Source organism: Aythya fuligula, chromosome 5 (genome assembly GCF_009819795.1).
Source record: "Aythya fuligula isolate bAytFul2 chromosome 5, bAytFul2.pri, whole genome shotgun sequence".
Lineage (NCBI taxonomy): Eukaryota > Metazoa > Chordata > Aves > Anseriformes > Anatidae > Aythya > Aythya fuligula.
Genome location: NC_045563.1, coordinates 26,704,410 through 26,722,452, shown reverse-complemented (window position 1 = coordinate 26,722,452; position 18,043 = coordinate 26,704,410). Strand labels below are relative to the sequence as shown.

At 53.7% G+C, this 18,043-nt stretch overlaps 1 protein-coding gene and 1 long non-coding RNA gene across 2 annotated transcripts; both read left to right on the top strand.

The window, feature by feature from the left end:
• Positions 1–260: 260 nt before the first annotated feature.
• On the top strand, positions 261–3,082 carry IRF2BPL (interferon regulatory factor 2 binding protein like). The gene has a single exon (XM_032189410.1). The coding sequence runs from the start codon at positions 365–367 to the stop codon at positions 2,588–2,590; it is 2,226 nt and encodes a 741-aa protein (XP_032045301.1). The 5' UTR covers positions 261–364; the 3' UTR covers positions 2,591–3,082.
• A 4,771-nt stretch (positions 3,083–7,853) lies between these two features.
• LOC116489324 lies at positions 7,854–17,372 on the top strand. The gene is made up of 3 exons (XR_004253276.1): positions 7,854–7,903; positions 9,206–9,380; positions 16,232–17,372. It is a non-coding gene; the product is annotated as an uncharacterized LOC116489324 (long non-coding RNA).
• The last annotated feature ends 671 nt before the right edge of the window (positions 17,373–18,043 follow it).

The following is an 18,043-nucleotide window of genomic DNA, read 5'->3' as shown; positions in this document are numbered from 1 at the left end:
GTGACCCCCCCCCGCCTCCCTCCGCCTCCTCCCGGAGGAGGAGCAGCGGCGGCGGAGAGCTAGAGAGCGCAGGGAAGCGGCTGCTCGGAGGAAGAAGGCGCCCCCCAGCCCAGCCCGGCCCCCCGGAGGAGCCGGCCGAGCCCTTCCCCAGCCCGGCGGCGGGACCCGGCGGGAGAAGCCGAGCGCGGCGGCGGCGGGAGCCGCTTCAGGAGCGGGCGAGCCCCCCGCCGCCCCTCGCAGCGCCGCCGGGGGCACCGGGAGCAGGTACGGAGCCCCCCCCCTCCCGCCGCAGCAGCCCGGGGGGGACGAGCCAGCCAGCCCCTTCGCCGGCGGCAGCGGCAGCAGCGCCCCGGCCAGCGGCACCATGTCCGCCGCGCAGGTGTCGTCGTCCCGGCGGCAGTCGTGCTACCTGTGCGACCTGCCCCGCATGCCCTGGGCCATGATCTGGGACTTCACCGAGCCCGTCTGCCGGGGCTGCGTCAACTACGAGGGCGCCGATCGCATCGAGTTCGTCATCGAGACGGCCCGGCAGCTCAAGCGGGCGCACGGCTGCTTCCAGGACGGGCGCTCCCCGGGGCCCCCGCCGCCGGTGGGCGTCAAGGCAGTGCCCCTCTCCGCCAAGGAAGCGGCGGCGGCGGCGGCCCAGCAGCAGCTCAACCATGTGGACGCCTCCTCCAAGGCGGCCTCGGCGGGGCTCGCCCAGTCCAGCCTGGATCGCTACGGGCTCAGCGCCGCGGCGGCCGAGCAGCGCAGCCGCTTCGAGTACCCTCCGCCGCCCGGCAGCCTGGGCGGCAGCCACGGAGCCCGGCTGCCCAACGGGCTGGGGGGCCCCAATGGCTTCCCCAAACCGCCCGAGGACGGGCCCCCGGAGCTCAACCGGCAGAGCCCCAACTCCTCGTCGTCCTCCTCCTCCTCCCGCCGCGGCACGCACGGCGGGCTGGTGTCCGGCCTGCCCCCGGGGGCTGCGGGCGCCCAGCTGAACGTGCCCCCCAACCTGCTGCCGCAGACCCTGCTCAACGGGCCCGCCGCCTCCGGCGTGGCGCTGCCCCCGCCGCACGGGGGTCTGGGTGGCCGTGGCGGCGGCGGGCCCCCGGCCCCCTCCGCTTCCTCCCAAGGGGGCACCTGCGGCGGGGGCGGCGGTGGTGCCGGGGGAGGCGGCGGCTCCTCGTCGGAGGCCTGCGGCAAGCGGCCGGGCTCGGTGTCCAGCAGCGACCAGGAGCGGGAGCTGAAGGAGAAGCAGCGTAACGCCGAGGCGCTGGCCGAGCTGAGCGAGAGCCTGAGGAACCGGGCTGAGGAGTGGGCCAGCAAGCCCAAGATCGTGCGGGACACGCTGCTGACGCTGGCCGGCTGCACCCCCTACGAGGTGCGCTTCAAGAAGGATCACGCCCTGCTCGGCCGCGTCTTCGCCTTCGACGCCGTCTCCAAGCCGGGCATGGACTATGAGCTGAAGCTCTTCATCGAGTACCCCAGCGGCTCCGGCACCGTCTTCTCCAGTGCTTCTGGCGTGGCCAAGCAGATGTACCAGGACTGCATGAAGGACTTCGGCCGCGGCCTCTCCTCGGGCTTCAAGTACCTGGAGTATGAGAAGAAGCACGGCTCTGGAGACTGGCGGCTGCTGGGGGACCTGCTGCCCGAGTCGGTGCGCTTCTTCAAGGAGCTGGTGGGCGCAGACATGCTGCCGCAGCCCTACCTGGACGCCAGCTGCCCCATGCTGCCCACGGCCCTGGTGAGCCTCCCGCGACCGGGGACTGGGGCCGGCGGGGCTCAGGGCACAGCCGCCGCCTCCAGGGGCCCTGGCGGCGGCGGCGGCGGTGGCGGCGGGGCCATGCGCAAGAGGAAGGCGTCTCCTGAGCCCTCGGACTCGGCCGAGGGGGCTCTGAAGCTGAGCGACGAGCAGCAGCGGCAGCAGTGGATGGCCAGCCAGAGCGAAGCGCTCAAGCTCACCATGTCGGCCGGGGGCTTCGGGGCGGTGCACGGCGGGGGCCCCCCGCCGCCCCCGCCGCCGCCCCTCGGGCCCCACTCCAACCGGACCACGCCGCCCGAGTCCGCCCCCCAGAACGGACAGTCCCCCATGGCCGCGCTCATGTCGGTGGCCGACACGCTGGGCAATGCCCACTCGCCCAAGGACGGCAGCTCGGTGCACTCCACCACGTCCACCCGCAGGAACAGCAGCAGCCCCGTGTCGCCGGCCTCCGTGCCGGGCCAGCGCCGCCTGGCCTCCCGCAACGGGGACATGAACCTGCAAGTGGCCCCTCCTCCCCCCAGCGCCCACCCCGCCATGGACCAAGTGCACCCCCAAAACATTCCGGACTCCCCCATGGCCAACAGCGGGCCCCTGTGCTGCACCATTTGCCACGAACGCTTGGAGGACACCCACTTTGTTCAGTGCCCCTCTGTGCCCAGCCACAAGTTCTGCTTCCCTTGTTCCAGAGAGAGCATCAAGGCCCAAGGGGCGACGGGCGAGGTCTACTGCCCCAGCGGAGAGAAATGCCCCCTGGTAGGTTCCAATGTGCCTTGGGCCTTCATGCAGGGCGAGATCGCTACCATTTTAGCTGGGGACGTTAAAGTGAAAAAGGAGAGAGACCCTTGAATAGGAAATCCAATCCCTTCAGACTCCTGAAGATGTAGAATTGTGAATATAACAAACTGCAAAAGTTAGTCTTATGTATAGACATTATTTTCGTCGTATGTTTCTATATTTTGAAACAAAGGTATGTACTCTTCTTCATTTGAAGGATAGAGCTGGTTTTTGTTAAACAGAATATAATATTGTTTGGTTACTACATAATACCTGTTCTCATTTCTTTGGCAGTGTGTTGGCTAGGTACAAAGTTAATAGCCCTTAGCGATTACCTGCTGCTGGTGTGTATTTTTGTAAATGTATGCACTTCTCTGAAAGAAGAAGAAAAACACAAAAAAAAATACAAAAAAAAAAAATTTTTTTTTTTGCCAAGGCCAGTGTTGATGCCTAAAAAAATTGCTACAAAAAATGGTGACAGCTTATGTTTTACAAGCCCTGAGTGTTAGTCTCTCACTTTATTTTTTTTGTTTTCGTTTTTTGTTTGCAAAACGGTGGGGTGGCTCTGGGGGGAGGGTGTTTTTTGTTGCAAGTTTGTAAGGAAAATGTTTCAGTTTGTTTCTATTGATCTGAACGTTTTTAATCTTCATGTGTTTTTTGTTTTTGCTTTTATTGATGCACGGATGCTTTTGAACAGTAGAGCAAAATGCTGTACATGAGAAACATGCTCTGTTTGTCCTTTATACATTTCTGTAGTTAACAGAACACTGTAATGTGCCTTGGAGCTTAGTAAATTGTAATAAATTCAATTGATATTAATACTTCTCGAGTAGCAAGCTTTCTTTTTCCCGGAGCTCCGGCAGCGTCAGCGTGCCGTGCTGCCTTTTTAAAAGTCTCCATTATCTCGAGAGCCTTTGGTTCCTTGTGATAATTGTGGCACTGGTACGCACACTTTCGCATACGTGTAGTGAGCCGATGATGTTGATGGTGTTATCAAACTTATCTAAATCTTGGCACGGTGCCTATTTGCATTTCACCTTTAATGTTGCAGTAACAGTTGCTGACTAAGCATTTTCTATTTACTGTTTCTGCATCTCATTTCCTCCTCCCTTCTCTCCCCCCCACCCCCAGCTCTCCAGCTGCAAGCAGCCTTTGCAATGCAGCCTGCGTCCATTGCCTGTGCCCTTCGGTAAGGCTCGAGATTTGAAACGAAGCCCTCTTTCCCCCCCTCCAAAAAAAAAAAAAAAAAGGCAAAACAAAAAAGCCCAGCATCACGTGGTTAATACTTTTAGCTGATTTTTACAAGTGGCTGTCGAAGCTCGACGCTGGCCGGAGGCTTGGCGAGGCAGGGCTGTAGCCGAGCAGGGCGCAAAAAGGGGCAGTGGGGAGCTGCCCCGCCTGGGCACTGGCTTTTGCTCTGGGGGACTGGGTTGGTGATCTGAGCTGTTGTGTGCTGTGTTCTCAGGTGAGAAAGCTTCCTGTAAAGCGCCGAATTGAAATGCTTTCCCTCTGGCGAGGCTCGTTTGTGATTCCTGGTGTAATTAACTGTTTGATGTGACACTGGCGTTTTGTGGGGACTGGGGAGCAGCGCAATACCTGTGAGGTGATCAACAGGCAAAGTAAATACGCGGGCCTCACACTAGCTAGAAAAGGCAAACAAACCTAATGTGAACTTTGTCCTTTCCAATGACTCAAATGGAGGAGAGATTTTTTAAAAACAAAAAACAACAACAACCTCGGAGCAATCCCAGCAGCACTGCTTTGCAGTTTGACCAGCAGAACACAGGGATTTCCAGCTGTAAGAGTGTCAGAGGGATCAGCTCTGAGTTTTACTGAACAGTAAGGATTCTTCCACCCTCCAAAAACTATATATATATGCACAAAGAGGTACTTTTCAAAAGTCTGGATGGCGTTTGGTATCCAGTTGCTCTTTCTTCATTTGTATTCCTGCTGGAAAGGCTAACTGCAATGGCAGAAGCCTTGAGAACTGTATGCTCAGTGTGCATCTGGGTCTTGGCTTTCTCGTGTAGCTGCATACTCCTGTATTTGGGGGGTTATGTTCTCAGATTAATTCTTCTGCATCACAAAATGTGTTATTTCAGCCCATACCTTTGTATATACATGCCATTTTTCCCCCCTAGTGATATGCTGGTGCTTAAAAATCTCAGAACATCCTGTTCTTATGTAGTGAATGTAGGTGAATAATGCAGAGCAAGACTGTTTTGAGCTAATTATTGCATCCAACCTATACCTTAGTTAGAGTATGGATTTGTACTGATCCTGCTTTAAATTATTTTTAGGCACGCAGTTACCAGCCAGCAGTTTATGACCAAACCAAGAGATAGGGGGATTTACGTTGTGGGTTAAGGACTGGCAGAGAAAAAAAAAATTGTAGACATGCAAGAGATTTGACTTTAAACCTAACAAGGAGAGAAGCAATATTCATGTGTGAATTGCAACTGCTATCAAGAGGGAAAAACCACTGGCTGTTCAACATGAAATCCTGTCACAGGAGCGTGAATACCCCGATCTGTACAAACAGAGCCACTCTGGTGGTGTGGAAATCGGTCATCAGGAGTGAGAGGTAGGCAGAGCCCAGCTTGGTGGCTTTCTTTAATTGAAGAGCAGTCTGGAGAAGCTTTTCTCAGGCGGGATTTCTGAAGCGTCAGGCCACTTAGGAGCCCCCTCGGTTTGATTTTTAGCAGGCAAAGGAAAGGTAAGGGGCAGTGGACAAAGGTGGCAAATAAGCTTGAAGAGAATTGTAATTCTGCAGTTAATTAAAGTTAACCATAGCTACGGGGCATTTGTTGTAGGGAGGTTTTTGGAGCCATGTGACCTTTTCTTTTACTCTGGCTCATTAGGCAGCCAGTCTGGGCATATTAGCCAGCGTCTCTTTGAACCCACTCCGTAGGTTTTTCACTTTCCGCAGACGTCCCCAGCTGACAAACAGGCTGGAACCGTGTTTCGAGGCGGGGGAAAGGGGAGAGCCGCCAGGCTCACGTGCAGCCATTCGGCCGGTGCCTGCATTTCACGGCAGCGCTCCCCTCCCCCAGCTTTGCCAGTTATTTAAGGTAAAGCCCAGCGTTTGCCTGAATAAACGTGAATTTATTTGTCCAGGTGGCCATTTGTTGTGCTCTCACTGCTTCTTGTAAAGGGGAAGTCTTTAAATGGTTTATTTTCCCAAAGTTTTTTTTTTTTCCTTTTTTTTTTTTTCCAGTGAGATTATTCTTGACGTTTCTTTTAATAGCCTCGCAGCCTTATTTTCTAAGAAACGGGCTAGAACATGTGTGTCACTGGATGTTTGTTTTTTAAGCGTTGGCAGCTCTGCGCCAGTTGGAGATGGAAGTGTTTGTGCAGCGAGGAGATGTTATGTCCATTTGGGGGAAATACTACACAGCTCCATCAGGAGCCTCCTTCCCTACAAATCCTGTTATCTTTCCTATTTGCTTAGCAATGTTGTGCACATAAGCACGCTCTTCCTCTTCCCTCCCCCCTTCCTCCTTCAACATTTGAGCTCCAAACTAGTCAGGGCTAACATTGTTTTGAAACTGCAATCTCTTCGCATCGGCTGCCTGCCAGCAGAGCTTTGCGAAGCTGCAGTAGTCACTGGAAAAAGGGCTGGCTTTGCTGCCTTACGTGTCTTGCGAGCTGAGTTTTTCTTCCCCTCAAGGGAAAGGGCTTTGTCTCCTCCGAGCTCTCAGGTTCCCAGCTTACTATGCAGTAGTTGCTTTGCAGCTTCCCTCTCCTCCCGTTCTTGCCATTTTCTTTTCTTTCTCTCTTTCTTTTTTTTTTTTTTTTTTTGTTTTGTGGTATGCGGCCATTCTCCATTCATAGTCGGGTGGTTTGTGTTGTGCGTTAGCAGCCTCTTTCTCTGCCAAAGTGACACATCCTGTAGATTTGCAGCAGAGTACTGAACTGTCACTGTAATGCTGACTCTTGTAAGGCTATTCTTGAAGCAGAACAGCTTCCCCCTTGGCGTTCAGCCACCAGAATCCATTACAGCATGCATTTTCTACCAAAAACACAGCTCTGTACCTACATCGCTGCCCTTTCAATCCTCCCCGGGAAGACGCCGAGGGCACGGCTACACCCTCCCCGTGCAGAAACAGGCACCGCGTGAAACTGCTGGGTTTATTTTCCTAGCCTCTCGAAAGTGTGTCCTGAGCTTTTGTTCTTTCGCTCCCTGCCTTAAAACCCGTAACACAGCCTGGGAACGGCACTGCCTCCGCTGATGGGCTGATAGGGAAGGCGCTGTGTGCCGACAGAGCAGGGCCCGTTTCGGCTTTGCCACCATCCCCAGCTCCTTCCAGCCACGCGGGAAACCGGCGAGGGAGAAGGAGCAGCAGCCAGACGAGCAAACGGGGCCTGGGAGGATGCTTGCACCGGTCTGGCCGGCCAGTACGGCCCCCCAACTAGTTAAACTGGCCGGGCTGCTGGGGCTGGGTGGGTTCGGCGTGGCACAGCCCCGCTGCTCCTGCCGTGCCCGCCCGGGCACTGCGGGCCCTGCGCTGGTGGCGGTGCCGCTGCGTGCGCACGCCCCGCGCACATGGCCCTGCCTGCTGATGGCCGCATTCCCCCGCTGACAGGCGGCCGGCCTGCCCGATGCGCCCTTGTAGGGCTGTTTGGAGGAGGTGGGAGCAGGGCTGGAGGTGAGGAAGGTCAAGCTTCTTAGGTTTCAGCTGATTTGGCATCCACTCGCAGCCCTTCCCCCTGGAGCCCGCCCGGCCATATGCGCTGTGCTGCTGCTTTTATGACCCTTTGCAAAGAAATCCCAGAGCTGTGAGCTGCTGCTGGCCACGGAGAACAGCTTACTTTCAGGAAAACAACCCCTTCCCACACCGGGCGGCCCTACGGCAAGAAGGCTGTGGTTTCCCCCTTCCCCAAACCACAAAACCGATCCTAGGGAGCTGCCGCTGCTCTCGGGGCACACATTGGGCATAGCGGGGCAAACTCTACCTCTAAGCTGGCTTTACGGGAGGGAACCCATTTTTTTTAATTATTTTTGCCAACCTAAAGGCCTGTTGCTTTGTTGGGTGTCCTGGGAGTGAGGGCTGAGGCTGGCAGTGCCGGGCCCAAGCCGTGCCGTGCCGTGTGCTCCCCGCCCGGCTGGCTGGGCGCTGGGGCTGGGAACGGGGACACGAAACATGTCTGTGCAGCTTCAAGGAGCCGAGCAGAATTCCCCACTGTCATCATCCTCCTCCCCTCCCTCGCTGCGGGCTGCCAGAGGGGAGGGCTGCTCACAGCGCTGCCATTGTTCAAGTAACCTACAAATGGATTTGCATGGAGGCAGGTTGGGAGGGGCGGAGGGGTGGGATTTATTAGCAGCGGCTGAATTCGTCGGGATTACTCCTAGGCTGAGAGCTTCTCAATGGGCACGATCCCTGGGTGAGCGGTGGGGCGGAGGGAGGGCCTGGAAAGCTCCTGCGCTGCCCATGGGTGGCGGGGCGGCCGAGCAGGGGAGGCAGGCAGGGCGCAGCCGGCTGCTTCACCTCGGCTTCAACCGCAGCCCTGTATGCCGAGCACGCAGCTCCTGGCAGCGCCGCTCATACCAGAGCCTTGACTCAGGGTTATCTGCATGCTGGGTAACGAGCGGCGTCACCAGAGGAATGTGCAGAGAAAGCAGCCATGCTGCTGCTGCAAGCCTCCGCTCGCTCCGAGGGCCGGCCGCAGCCGCCTGCTTCTGCCTCCCGGCCACTGATGAGTGGCACAAGGTGGGGGCTTCGCCCCGGGGCCAGCCCCGAGCCCACGTCGAAGCCACAATGATGTTTTGCCCTTCTGTGAGTAAGTGCTCGGTGCTGAGAGCCGGACAGGGCTCTGCTAGCCATAACAGGGCTGCAGCAAGGAGAGGCAACGCCACTCTCCCCATCACTCTGTTTGTCCCTCTCCCAGCCGGGCAAGCTGCAGCGTTTCAGCCAAATCACCTGTCAGAGCGAGGGTGATGTTGGCCTTTGGTTCCTGCCCCAGCTGCTGCTCTCCTTTCCCCTGGGATAACCGGGCCTGGCACTAACAACTGTGCACAGCTGAATCCCAAGGCGCCTGTGTGACACGGGTGTCCGGGAGCAGCTCCCAGCGCCACGCCACGTGCCCGCAGCCTGCGTCCTTCCCCCAGACAGCTCCGAGGCTGCAGCCGGTCCTGCTGATGCAACCCCGCGAGGGCCGGGGTGAAGGAGAGTGCAGAGCTGTGTGTCAGAGGTAGGAGCTCCCCTTTGGCGATGATGGAAAGCACAGCGCGCTCAAATCAAAGGCAGGACGGGGGCTGCTTTGAATCGCTGTGTTCCAGAGCTATCTGAGGCAATCTTCCTCTTCGCTGCACGCAGCGAGGGAAAAGATCAGAGCGCAGCCCAGGTTTTCATGTGAACATGTCCAGGCTGGCACGCAGCTGGGGTAAGGACAAGGTGCTTCTGTAGGGCTGATTCGTGTCAGAGCTGGGGGCAGAACTAGGGAGGGAGTGGGAAGCCTGAATATCTGGTCTGCTGCTGGAAAATACAGGCCACTGAGTAAGATGGGGAAGGCTCGTTTGACCTAGCTTGATATGCTTGTGCCTAGAACTCTCTTTCCCAGTGTCTGCTGCTTATTCCTGTAAAAGGCAAAAAAAAAGAAGGTACGAAACATACAGGATTAAAACAAGTGAAAGCTCTCACCTTCCTGCAGGAGTAAATTTCTGAGCATTTCTTATTACTCGCTCAGCGTTGTTGATATGCCTGACTCTGTGCTACATGTAAAGATAATCCCTCCATGAAGAACTCAGACTGCAGTGATAAGAGAGGCCAGTTGGTGCATCTCTTTTCTCCCACCTCCTTCGGTGCAAGATTATTCCCTGTATCTTATCAAAAGGAAGCAGCCTTTCAAGAGCTGTACCTTGGTAAGTGTCCATACTCAATTTTGGCAAGCATTTATTGTGGCTGCGAGTGGTTGCCCTCCCCTCCTCCCCCCTTTGCAGTCAGCTCTTCTCCCGCTCGTGGCTGTGCTCGCTCAGCTGTGCTCATTGCATCACTTGTGCTGGAGGGGAGGCAGCAAGGGAGAACCGCCAGGGACAGCAGCAATCCCTGATCCACGGCCATCTCCTCACAGTGCCCGAACCAGGACCTGCAGTCTAAGGTAGATCCATTACTCAGCATCCTCCACAGGGTGCCTGGTGCCTCGTGTGACAGTTAAGTGCCAGGAAATGGCACGGAAATGCTCGTGCTCTTGTGTACCTGCCTGTTCCTCACGCTAGAAGAGACGCCAGCGTTCCCTGAGAACTGCAGTGCCCGTGCAGAGGACAAAGAGCAGCTCCTTCTGGCTTTTTGCATGATTAGCTGCAGCTCTCCGCCTCGGTCTTCCTTGTGCCGATGGTTTGATTTGTACAGCAGTGCGCTGTGCATATTTTGCAAGTTCCAGCTTGAAACTTCCTCCTCGCAGCAGGCTCTGTCATTTGAAGGAACCCCACCCTGCTCTCCCTTGAAGATGTGCAATCCCAGCCCGTGTCTGAGCATGCCTGGGGAGGCAGGTGCAGCCTGGCTGGATCCTCCACACTGCCTACAAATAAACACTACTTAAACAAATTGGGCTAATAACATTCAGGACTCAAGTAATAAGCAGGGCAGTTTCTGCTCTGTAGTCTTTATTCCGTGCTTCTCCCATGCCCTCTCCCTCTGCTTTATAATCTAGAATTTGTGCCATGATCACAGCGCCGGGGCAATTAATTACAGCACAACTTCATGGCACTGGGTAACAATCACAGTAGATAGCATGTAGCACCTTTGTTGAAAGCAACAACACCAGATTAAAGTTGCTTTTTTTTTTAAAAAAAAAAAAGCACATTTCCTTCCTGCCGTTGCAAATAAGGAGTTACATGAAATTAAGTATTTATTTTCTAATATTTTAAGGGGGAAAAAATATTTTGGCACACAGCCTGTAAATACACTTGTGTAGCTGTCAGGTCTTTCCTCCAGCCCCGAACAGATGAGAAATGCTTCAAGGCAGTAAGAGTTCTTCAGCCTAGACTCAAACCACAGGAGCAGAGCCGGGCTGTTCCTCCAGCAAAGCAAGCCCTTTGTGCGCAGCTCAGTCCGGCGCTGTGGGAACTACGGTGTCATCTGCTCCACGGTTTCCTCCTCAGGTGAGCTCTTTGCAGGTTCACCCAATTTTGGTGCTTTCCAGCACCATTTTATTTTCTGCAAGCATTTAAGGATCAGTCGCCAGCAGCACACACGCAGTTACCCTCAGGGTCTCGTCCAGATGAGTTCTGCAGTTGGGTGGGACCCATCTCATGACCACACGGGCGTCTCCGTGATGTTCTTTTCGAGATTGTCAGGTCTGCAGGCTGAGCCACCAGCTTTCCTTCACGCTTAAGGATGGCTGGGCCTGGGTAGCTATTTCTACTAAGCTTCTTAAGCCTTTCTGGCTGTTGTTCCCTAAGGAAGCCCGGCGATGTAGCCACCAGGCTTCTCCTGATTTTTCGTTTGAGCAACGGTGGAGGTCTCAACGTACAATTTGAGACCATTTGGTCTCAATTCAAGCTTTTACCCCTCGGTCTCCACTCGAGACTTTCTCTGGCTGCCTGGTCCAGAAAGCCTGTTCGTGTTGCACAGAGACCTCCACCTGTGGCTCAAGTGGCACGTGGCAGAGATTCGCTCCGGCGAGCAATCCCTTCATGTGCACACAGTTGCGTGCCAGCCGCGTATTACTAGAATTTCCCTGCTCTCAGGAGGACCTTCTGTAAGCTGCTGCAGGACTGAAATATTCTTCTAAAGCTTGTTGGCAAGCTGCAAGTCTTCCTTGCTTTTTTGTAGCAGAATGCTCCAGTCTGTCACATGAATTCATTCCCTCCACCTCTGTTTCCTCCATCACTTTGCTTGCAGAAGAGTGCCCGGAATGGCAATCAGTTCCAGCGCCGTAGCAGACCCTGCAGACGTCACTCCGAGGCTACGCTTCTCGCCTCTGAACACATGGCTGGTGATGTTCCCGGGCTGTGTGCTAGCTGTAAATGAGCACGCTCCCCGCCGTGCAGCTCGGCCCAGATGCAGTGACTGCGCCTCTGGAGCCAGGCTCAGCGTGGGCAGGAGAAGAGCCAAGGAGCTCGGCGCTCCGTGCCGCGTCGCCCCTCTCGCTGGGGAGCTGCTCTGCAGCTCCTCAATGTTAACCCAGCAGCACTCGGCACCCAGAGATGCAGATGGATGTTGGAGGGTGATTTTCAGCTCTGTCAGCGTGGGGCTGAGCCTGCCCAAAGGACCTTGTACAGCCCAGCAGCACTCCCCAGCCCGCGGGTCAGCAAGCGCTGCAGGAATCTCTCCTGCTGAGGTGCGAGCTGCAGTTCCTGTTGCTTTTGTTGACTCTGCAGGAGGAGGGCCTGCCTGCTGCTGTTTTTTTTTTCAGCATCAGACAGACAGCATGTCTGTCTTTCCTCCTCACAGCAGAAGAATCCATGGAGATGTATCTAACCATTGGCTTTGCCACTATCTTTTATGTAGCTGCTCCAGTTTTCTCTTAGTCCATTTGCCTGTCAACGTGCTTCATGCTTCACAGGCTTCTGGTTTACTTTCCCCAAGGATTATTCTGTCTCAGCATCCCAAATCCATTCAGACAGCAGTTTGTCCTCCTTTGAGCACCAGGCTAGAGGGGGAGAAGCCAGAGGGGCCTGTTTGCTCCAGCAAGACAAACCGTACAAGCTCACCTATTTCAGTTGCTGCCACTGCTAAGTCCTTCCTGTAATTCCCCTGCCTCCTTCCCTGCTGGGACCGATAATCTCACCTAGCTGCCTTGCTCCACATCGCCTTAAAGAGGTCCTTAAAGAGGCAGGTCACTCTTACCACTTTGTTTACAAATACCTCAAGGCAGACTGGTATATGGCGTAAGCACAGCATCTCCTACCAAAGCACCTTTTTCCTGTTTGGGAATTCGTGAGGGTAAACGAGGTATGTGCAAAGAGACCTCTGCAAGGCCCCGAGTCCTCCCTAAATCTCACTGTTTATTTGGAAGCACGATAGATGTTGGGATCAGAGTGGAGTACACGTTACCTGTGTACGTGTTACAGAGGAGCCACTGTCATTTTTCACCTTCATAGTTTGAAACATACATCACCGACAGACGTCCTTATATCCTTGGCCTGCGTGGTGCTTCAGTACCTCTAAGGAATTCTTGAGCGTACCAAGGCGGTGTGACTGGCCGTGGTATTTATTTCCTTAATAAAAGTGAAATTGCTGAGTGTGGGAGGGGGGGTGGCTTCTGGCAGGAAAGAGCAAGAAATGGGAAGGTGCCTCGGCGGGGACATGCGTCAAGGTGTTCCGGAGTCAGCCTGAAACCGGGGGAAGAACAAGTGCCAGAGGCAAAGGCAAGAAAGGAAAACTCAGCGAGCTCTGTCCTTCAGCAGGCGGGGATGAAACGAGAGGGAGAGAGGCAGGTTTCTGCTTTTAAATGCCAGGGAGACACTCAGAAACTGTTGTGACGGGGAGCATTTATAAACCCAGACAGATAAATAAGAGTCAGATGGTTGCAGCAGAACTTCATAGAGCAGCAAAGCACCGCGTGTACCGTCCGTGAGATAGCTGGCAGCAGGTCGTGTGCTGAAGAGTCCCTCGTAACCAGTCCATCCGTGAGTAAGAAATAATGAGAGCTCCTGAAGTGAGAGGCAGCAGATAATCAAAGGCAACGCTGTCACTAGGTGACGGCCCTTAAATGTTGAGCTTGCAAATACCTCAGTGGTCATAATTGTTATTTCCTCATCAGCCGAAGATGTGTGACAGAGCTTTTAGAAGACAAAGATGTGGTCTTCTCCCAGATGCTTGCAATTTAAATATTAAGGGAGAAAGAACAAAAAGGGATGTTGAAAAGTTGGAAAGCACTGTTTGAGCAGGAAAAAAAAGTCAAAATAATAGGACCCGGCATACTGGGTAGTGATAGGTGAAGGAGCCAGGTACTAGCAGGTGAAATTTAGGGCACAAGCACTTGCTCACGTTTTGCCTAGTTGAAATTAAATATACCAAAATATCTGGGAGAAGACATGGCTGTCACTGGGTAACTTGCTGGAAGCTCAACGACCTCAGGATGTGTAATGAATGGAAGCTCCTTGTAGAGCCATGTTACGGAGCTGTGTAACGCTGTGACAGCAGCCAAAGGTCTGCCCTCCTCTGGAAGAGCATGGCTGACCCCATCTTAAAAATGGTGATGAACCATTTCTGGGTGACCCCATCTTAAAAACGCTAACGAAGCGTTTCCAGGGGTTTGGAGATGAGCCCGTGAGAACAGTTGGAGGCATGCAAAACGTCTCTGCGCCCCGGCAGAAGTGCAGTGACTGTTTATTTATAACACAGCTAAAGCGCCTCAGCGTGCACAAGGCTTTGCAGACAAATCGGACAGGTCTGTGCCTGAGGAGCCTGCCTGCCGAGCAAGACAGGGCCGAGCGAAGGCAGTGCGCCAGTGCCCGTGCAGAGCAGCGGAGGCAGTGATGGGGAGGGCAGGGTCAGGGGTGGCACCGGAGCCCTCCCAGGGTGTGCACTCACCTTCCAGGAAGCCAGGCCCCCTCCGGTGCTGGCGTGCCGAGGGAGAGCTTCTGGTTTCATTCTCTCTGAGGTGTGACGTGTCTACTTACGGCTAGGCTCCTGCGGGAGATATCCTCCAGACTCCACAGGCTGGGTTTCCACCGGCTTCTTTTCCGACGTGTGCAGCTGGCTTTACGAGCAAAGTGCGTGTTTGGATGCACGGCAAAGCAGCTGGGGTGCACAGACAGCAGCAACAAAAACCTCAGCGAGTGTTTGAATGCAAAAGCAAATTCGGGGGGCATCCGTGCTGTGCTGCTTCAACACGCATACGCTCAACATCTAGTTGTGCAAATGGATTTTAAGATGAACTCTAACCATAAAAAAGGTGGAATCGTACATTTCATTGTAAAATTCAGGATTGGTTACCAAACGTGGCACAAACCCGCTATCGTTTGATATAATTAGCTCGTCATCAGCAGACCTAGGGATGTTCATCAGCTGGGCTCGTCATTTGGGGCCGTGGAAAACTTGGTAAATCCTAATCCAGTTGCTGATAATTTCAGAACAGAAGAAAATAATATTAATAGAATATGTTTTTGTTGCATATTACTTGCTCGGTTCTCGCATTATGTATGCAAATCGGGTAATTTTGTACCTAATTGCCTGATTTGCATGCATAAATGTAGGTTGCACATGTGCAAATGATTTTATTCAAATTTAGTATATGCCTAATGTGTGGAGCGGCTGAAAACTCGACTCTGTGTATGGTTTGAATCACTCCTCATTTTCACTCAAGGAAAAAGCAAAATTTATCGCTGGTTTTGGAGGTCAGATGAAATGCAGATGAGCTTCTGTGGGTGGTTTCGCAGGGGCAGGAACCCTGGGGCTGTGCACTTGTCCCGAGAAATTAGCAGTGGTGTGAATGCCCAGGGAGATCCGTCCGTGAGAGGGATCCTGGTGCTTTAAAAGCCAGCAGAAAATCGCAGGAAAATGTGACACTCGCCAAGTGGAAAAAGACAGAAAGACAGAAAGACTCGGAGAGAAATGTAGGTTTCGAAGTCGAAGGTGGTTCAGCAGACAATGAAACCTAAGATGAGGAGCGTAAAAATACCTCACTAAAATCCGAGCGCATTAAAAATTCCTTCAGATGATTTCCTGGCTAGGGGAGGAAGGGGGCTGACGGGTCTTGTGAATGAAGTTATCTAACCTCAGCAGAAGGAGACGGTGGGCAAGGGATGTGAAAGCCCCGTTTGTTTTGCCGTGTCATGTGCTTCACCTCCAGGGGAGGAAGACCTGGGGGATGACTGCAGAAGGAACAGCTCGGGCTGAAGGGCCGGCTTGCTTCTGGGTCCCTGGGAGTTCCCGGCGTGGGGCTGAGCGGCGATGCGCTGTCACCGGCGGTTTTGTAACCGTGTGGAAGGGCAGGAAGCGTCCGGGGGGAAGTGAGCTGAAATCTCCCAACAGCATTTTTCTCTGCGGTGTCAGCTGCAGCCTAATAAACAACGCGAGGCTGTTTTCTCCCTATTACTCAGAACTCCTCTGCAAGCTTTATTTGCATACGCACGGGTGACAAATCCCACTAAAATAAGCAGGGAGCAAAATTAGCAGCGATTTGGAGGCAGATCTGGACACACAGTACCAAATTCTCCTGTAGGCATGAAGCACAAGGGGGTTACATAGGTGTGATGGACGCCCCTGCTGCCCTCCCTCTGTGCTGGCAAAGACCTGTGCAGTGAGTGAACTGGGTGGAAGGCAGGATTTGGCACAAAATCCCTTTGTGTCCACCCAAGGCCGGGTCTGTCACAGCTCTGCGGACACGGGTACGGTGTCAGATCACCCCTGAGCAGCGTAGCCTCGCTAGTAAGGAGCCCTAGCACGGATGTGTTTGGAGTGGCAAACCTGTGCTTGTCTTGGAACAGGTTCTTTCCCTTCAGCCAGGGAGGCGAGCTGCAGTGAATGGTACTTTCCATAGGAGGACAGAGCTGCAGCTGGAGGAGGGGAGGGGACAGGAGGGGGGGGCTGCGTGGCACCGCTGCCGCGCGTGGATGGAGCCCCTGCTCCGCGTGGGGAGCGTGGCACAGCCTCAGCTCCTTCTCTCCACACCCTGGAGCCCGCCCTGCTACTGCAGACGCTTTGCTGTGCGAGCCCTGCCTGCATCTGCAGCGCTTTACCAGGTTACCTGCCCTAGAGCACTGCTCCCTGATGCAGATTTGACTTTGAGCTGCTTTTTTTTTTTTTTTTTTTTCTCTCCCAGGAGAACAAAACAGTTTTGATGTAAATGAGACTCAAGCTCACCTTCTTTTTCCTACTGTTCTATCACCGAGAGAGATAATACGACTTGACTAACACCGCGTCTTGCCTCTTTGTTTGTGTGCTACCCTCATCAGAGCAGCACACGCAGAGCTCTGTACAAAATAAATAAACCAAAACCCTGGGCTCTATTCCCAACTCGCTATCTGGGTGTTTAGCTAAAGCACAACTTCTGCTATATTGGAGGGATGCTCTGTTATTTGACTCAATACTGTTATTTCTTCTTATTTTTATTTCATCATCGAGTAAAAAGACACTTCCCATTTTCCAATTTTTCAGTAGGAGTGAAAAACACTGCCTGATGGTTGTGGAGATTGAAGGTTTCTTGTTTTTCTCAGAATGTGTATAGCTTGGGTAGTATTAACTTCCTACTCTCTGCAGCTTCCCGTTCCTCCCCAGTTCAGCGCTCGGGATTGATTCCACTGCTGGTCTCTTCGCCCAGCCTTTTACCCAGGGTGTTTTCTGCAATTTGGGCAATTACTGCCTGCTGCAATGGAGGCTGGTGTGGTGGGCGGCACTTCTGGGAAAATGAACTGAAACTACAAGCCCATCTCGCAGCGCAGAGCATGCAGAACAGGCAGCGTGCTTCAGCGGCTGTCGGCCCAGAGAATTCAGATCTGGGGCCGGGGAGAGAGTCTGCCTAACTCATACGTGGTGAGCAGCATCATCGCTCGTCCCAAAGCAAAAACTCCATGAAGGGGAGGACGCCGTAACCACACCATGGCCAAGCTGGCGCCAGCATCCCAGCCTCTTGGCGTTGTCGCTGCGGAGGTCACTGCAGTTCTTTGCCTCAGACCTTACATTGTTCCACCCTGCATTTGTGCAGAGGGCACGGTTTGCTCCTGGTTGCCTTTTTTTCCTCTTTTTGTAATCCCTGGTTGACGACTGGAGGGGTCTGACATTTCTGCGCGACCGATAAGAGAAAGGATTGCCAAAGAGCAAATTCTTTCTGGAGCACATCCCTTCCCTTGGGTTAAATATAGGTTGCAGCATCCCCGTGTAATGAAAAGATCAGAAAGCATTTACGCGCTGGTGTAGTTTATGCCTTGTAATAATTGAGTAAAAATTCACCATTGTGAAAATCATACCTGCAAAGACACGCTTAGTCACTCTCTGGCTAATGAGTCTGTATTTTCAGTCAGCCTCTCCCTTACTGTATTCGGTCCGTGCACTGAAATACTTCCCATATAAACCAAATCCTTCAGCCTTTGTGTTTTATTGCCTTGTGATTTGCTGTTGGCCGCAGCACCCTGGTTTATTATCTTACCATGTGCACTGCGGTACTCGCACTGGTGTCGTGCTGCAGGATTGCACAGCGTGCCGGACCGGGGATGTCCAATCCTTTCGATTATAAAAAATGAAAGCTAATCTGGAGAGGTTTTACCACTGTGTAAAACCAGATCAGTATTGTATTGCTGTCACCACAGACGCACAATTTAGAACACATTTACAGTTGCCATAAACTCTTTGCTTTGTAACCTGAAATCATCCGTAATGCCGGGCTGAAAATCGGTAGGTTCAGCAAGGGGCTGAAAGCCGAGCCGCCCGACAAACCCTGCGAAACATTCAGCCTTTCTAATTGCAGTCTCCATATCTTTTCTCCATACGCACATGTATGCACATGCATGCCAATCCTGCATATACATCGGCGAGCTCACACGTTCGCAAGCTCACGCACACATTCGCAGGCTCTCGCAGCCGGGGAACGTGCTCTGCAGTATAGATGGTACGCGGGGTATTTTTGAAGACAGAACAA

What these genes read in the sequence shown, in the direction of transcription:
- IRF2BPL (XM_032189410.1), top strand. Translation starts at nt 365, where the DNA reads ATGTCCGCCGCGCAGGTGTCGTCGTCCCGGCGGCAGTCGTGCTACCTG.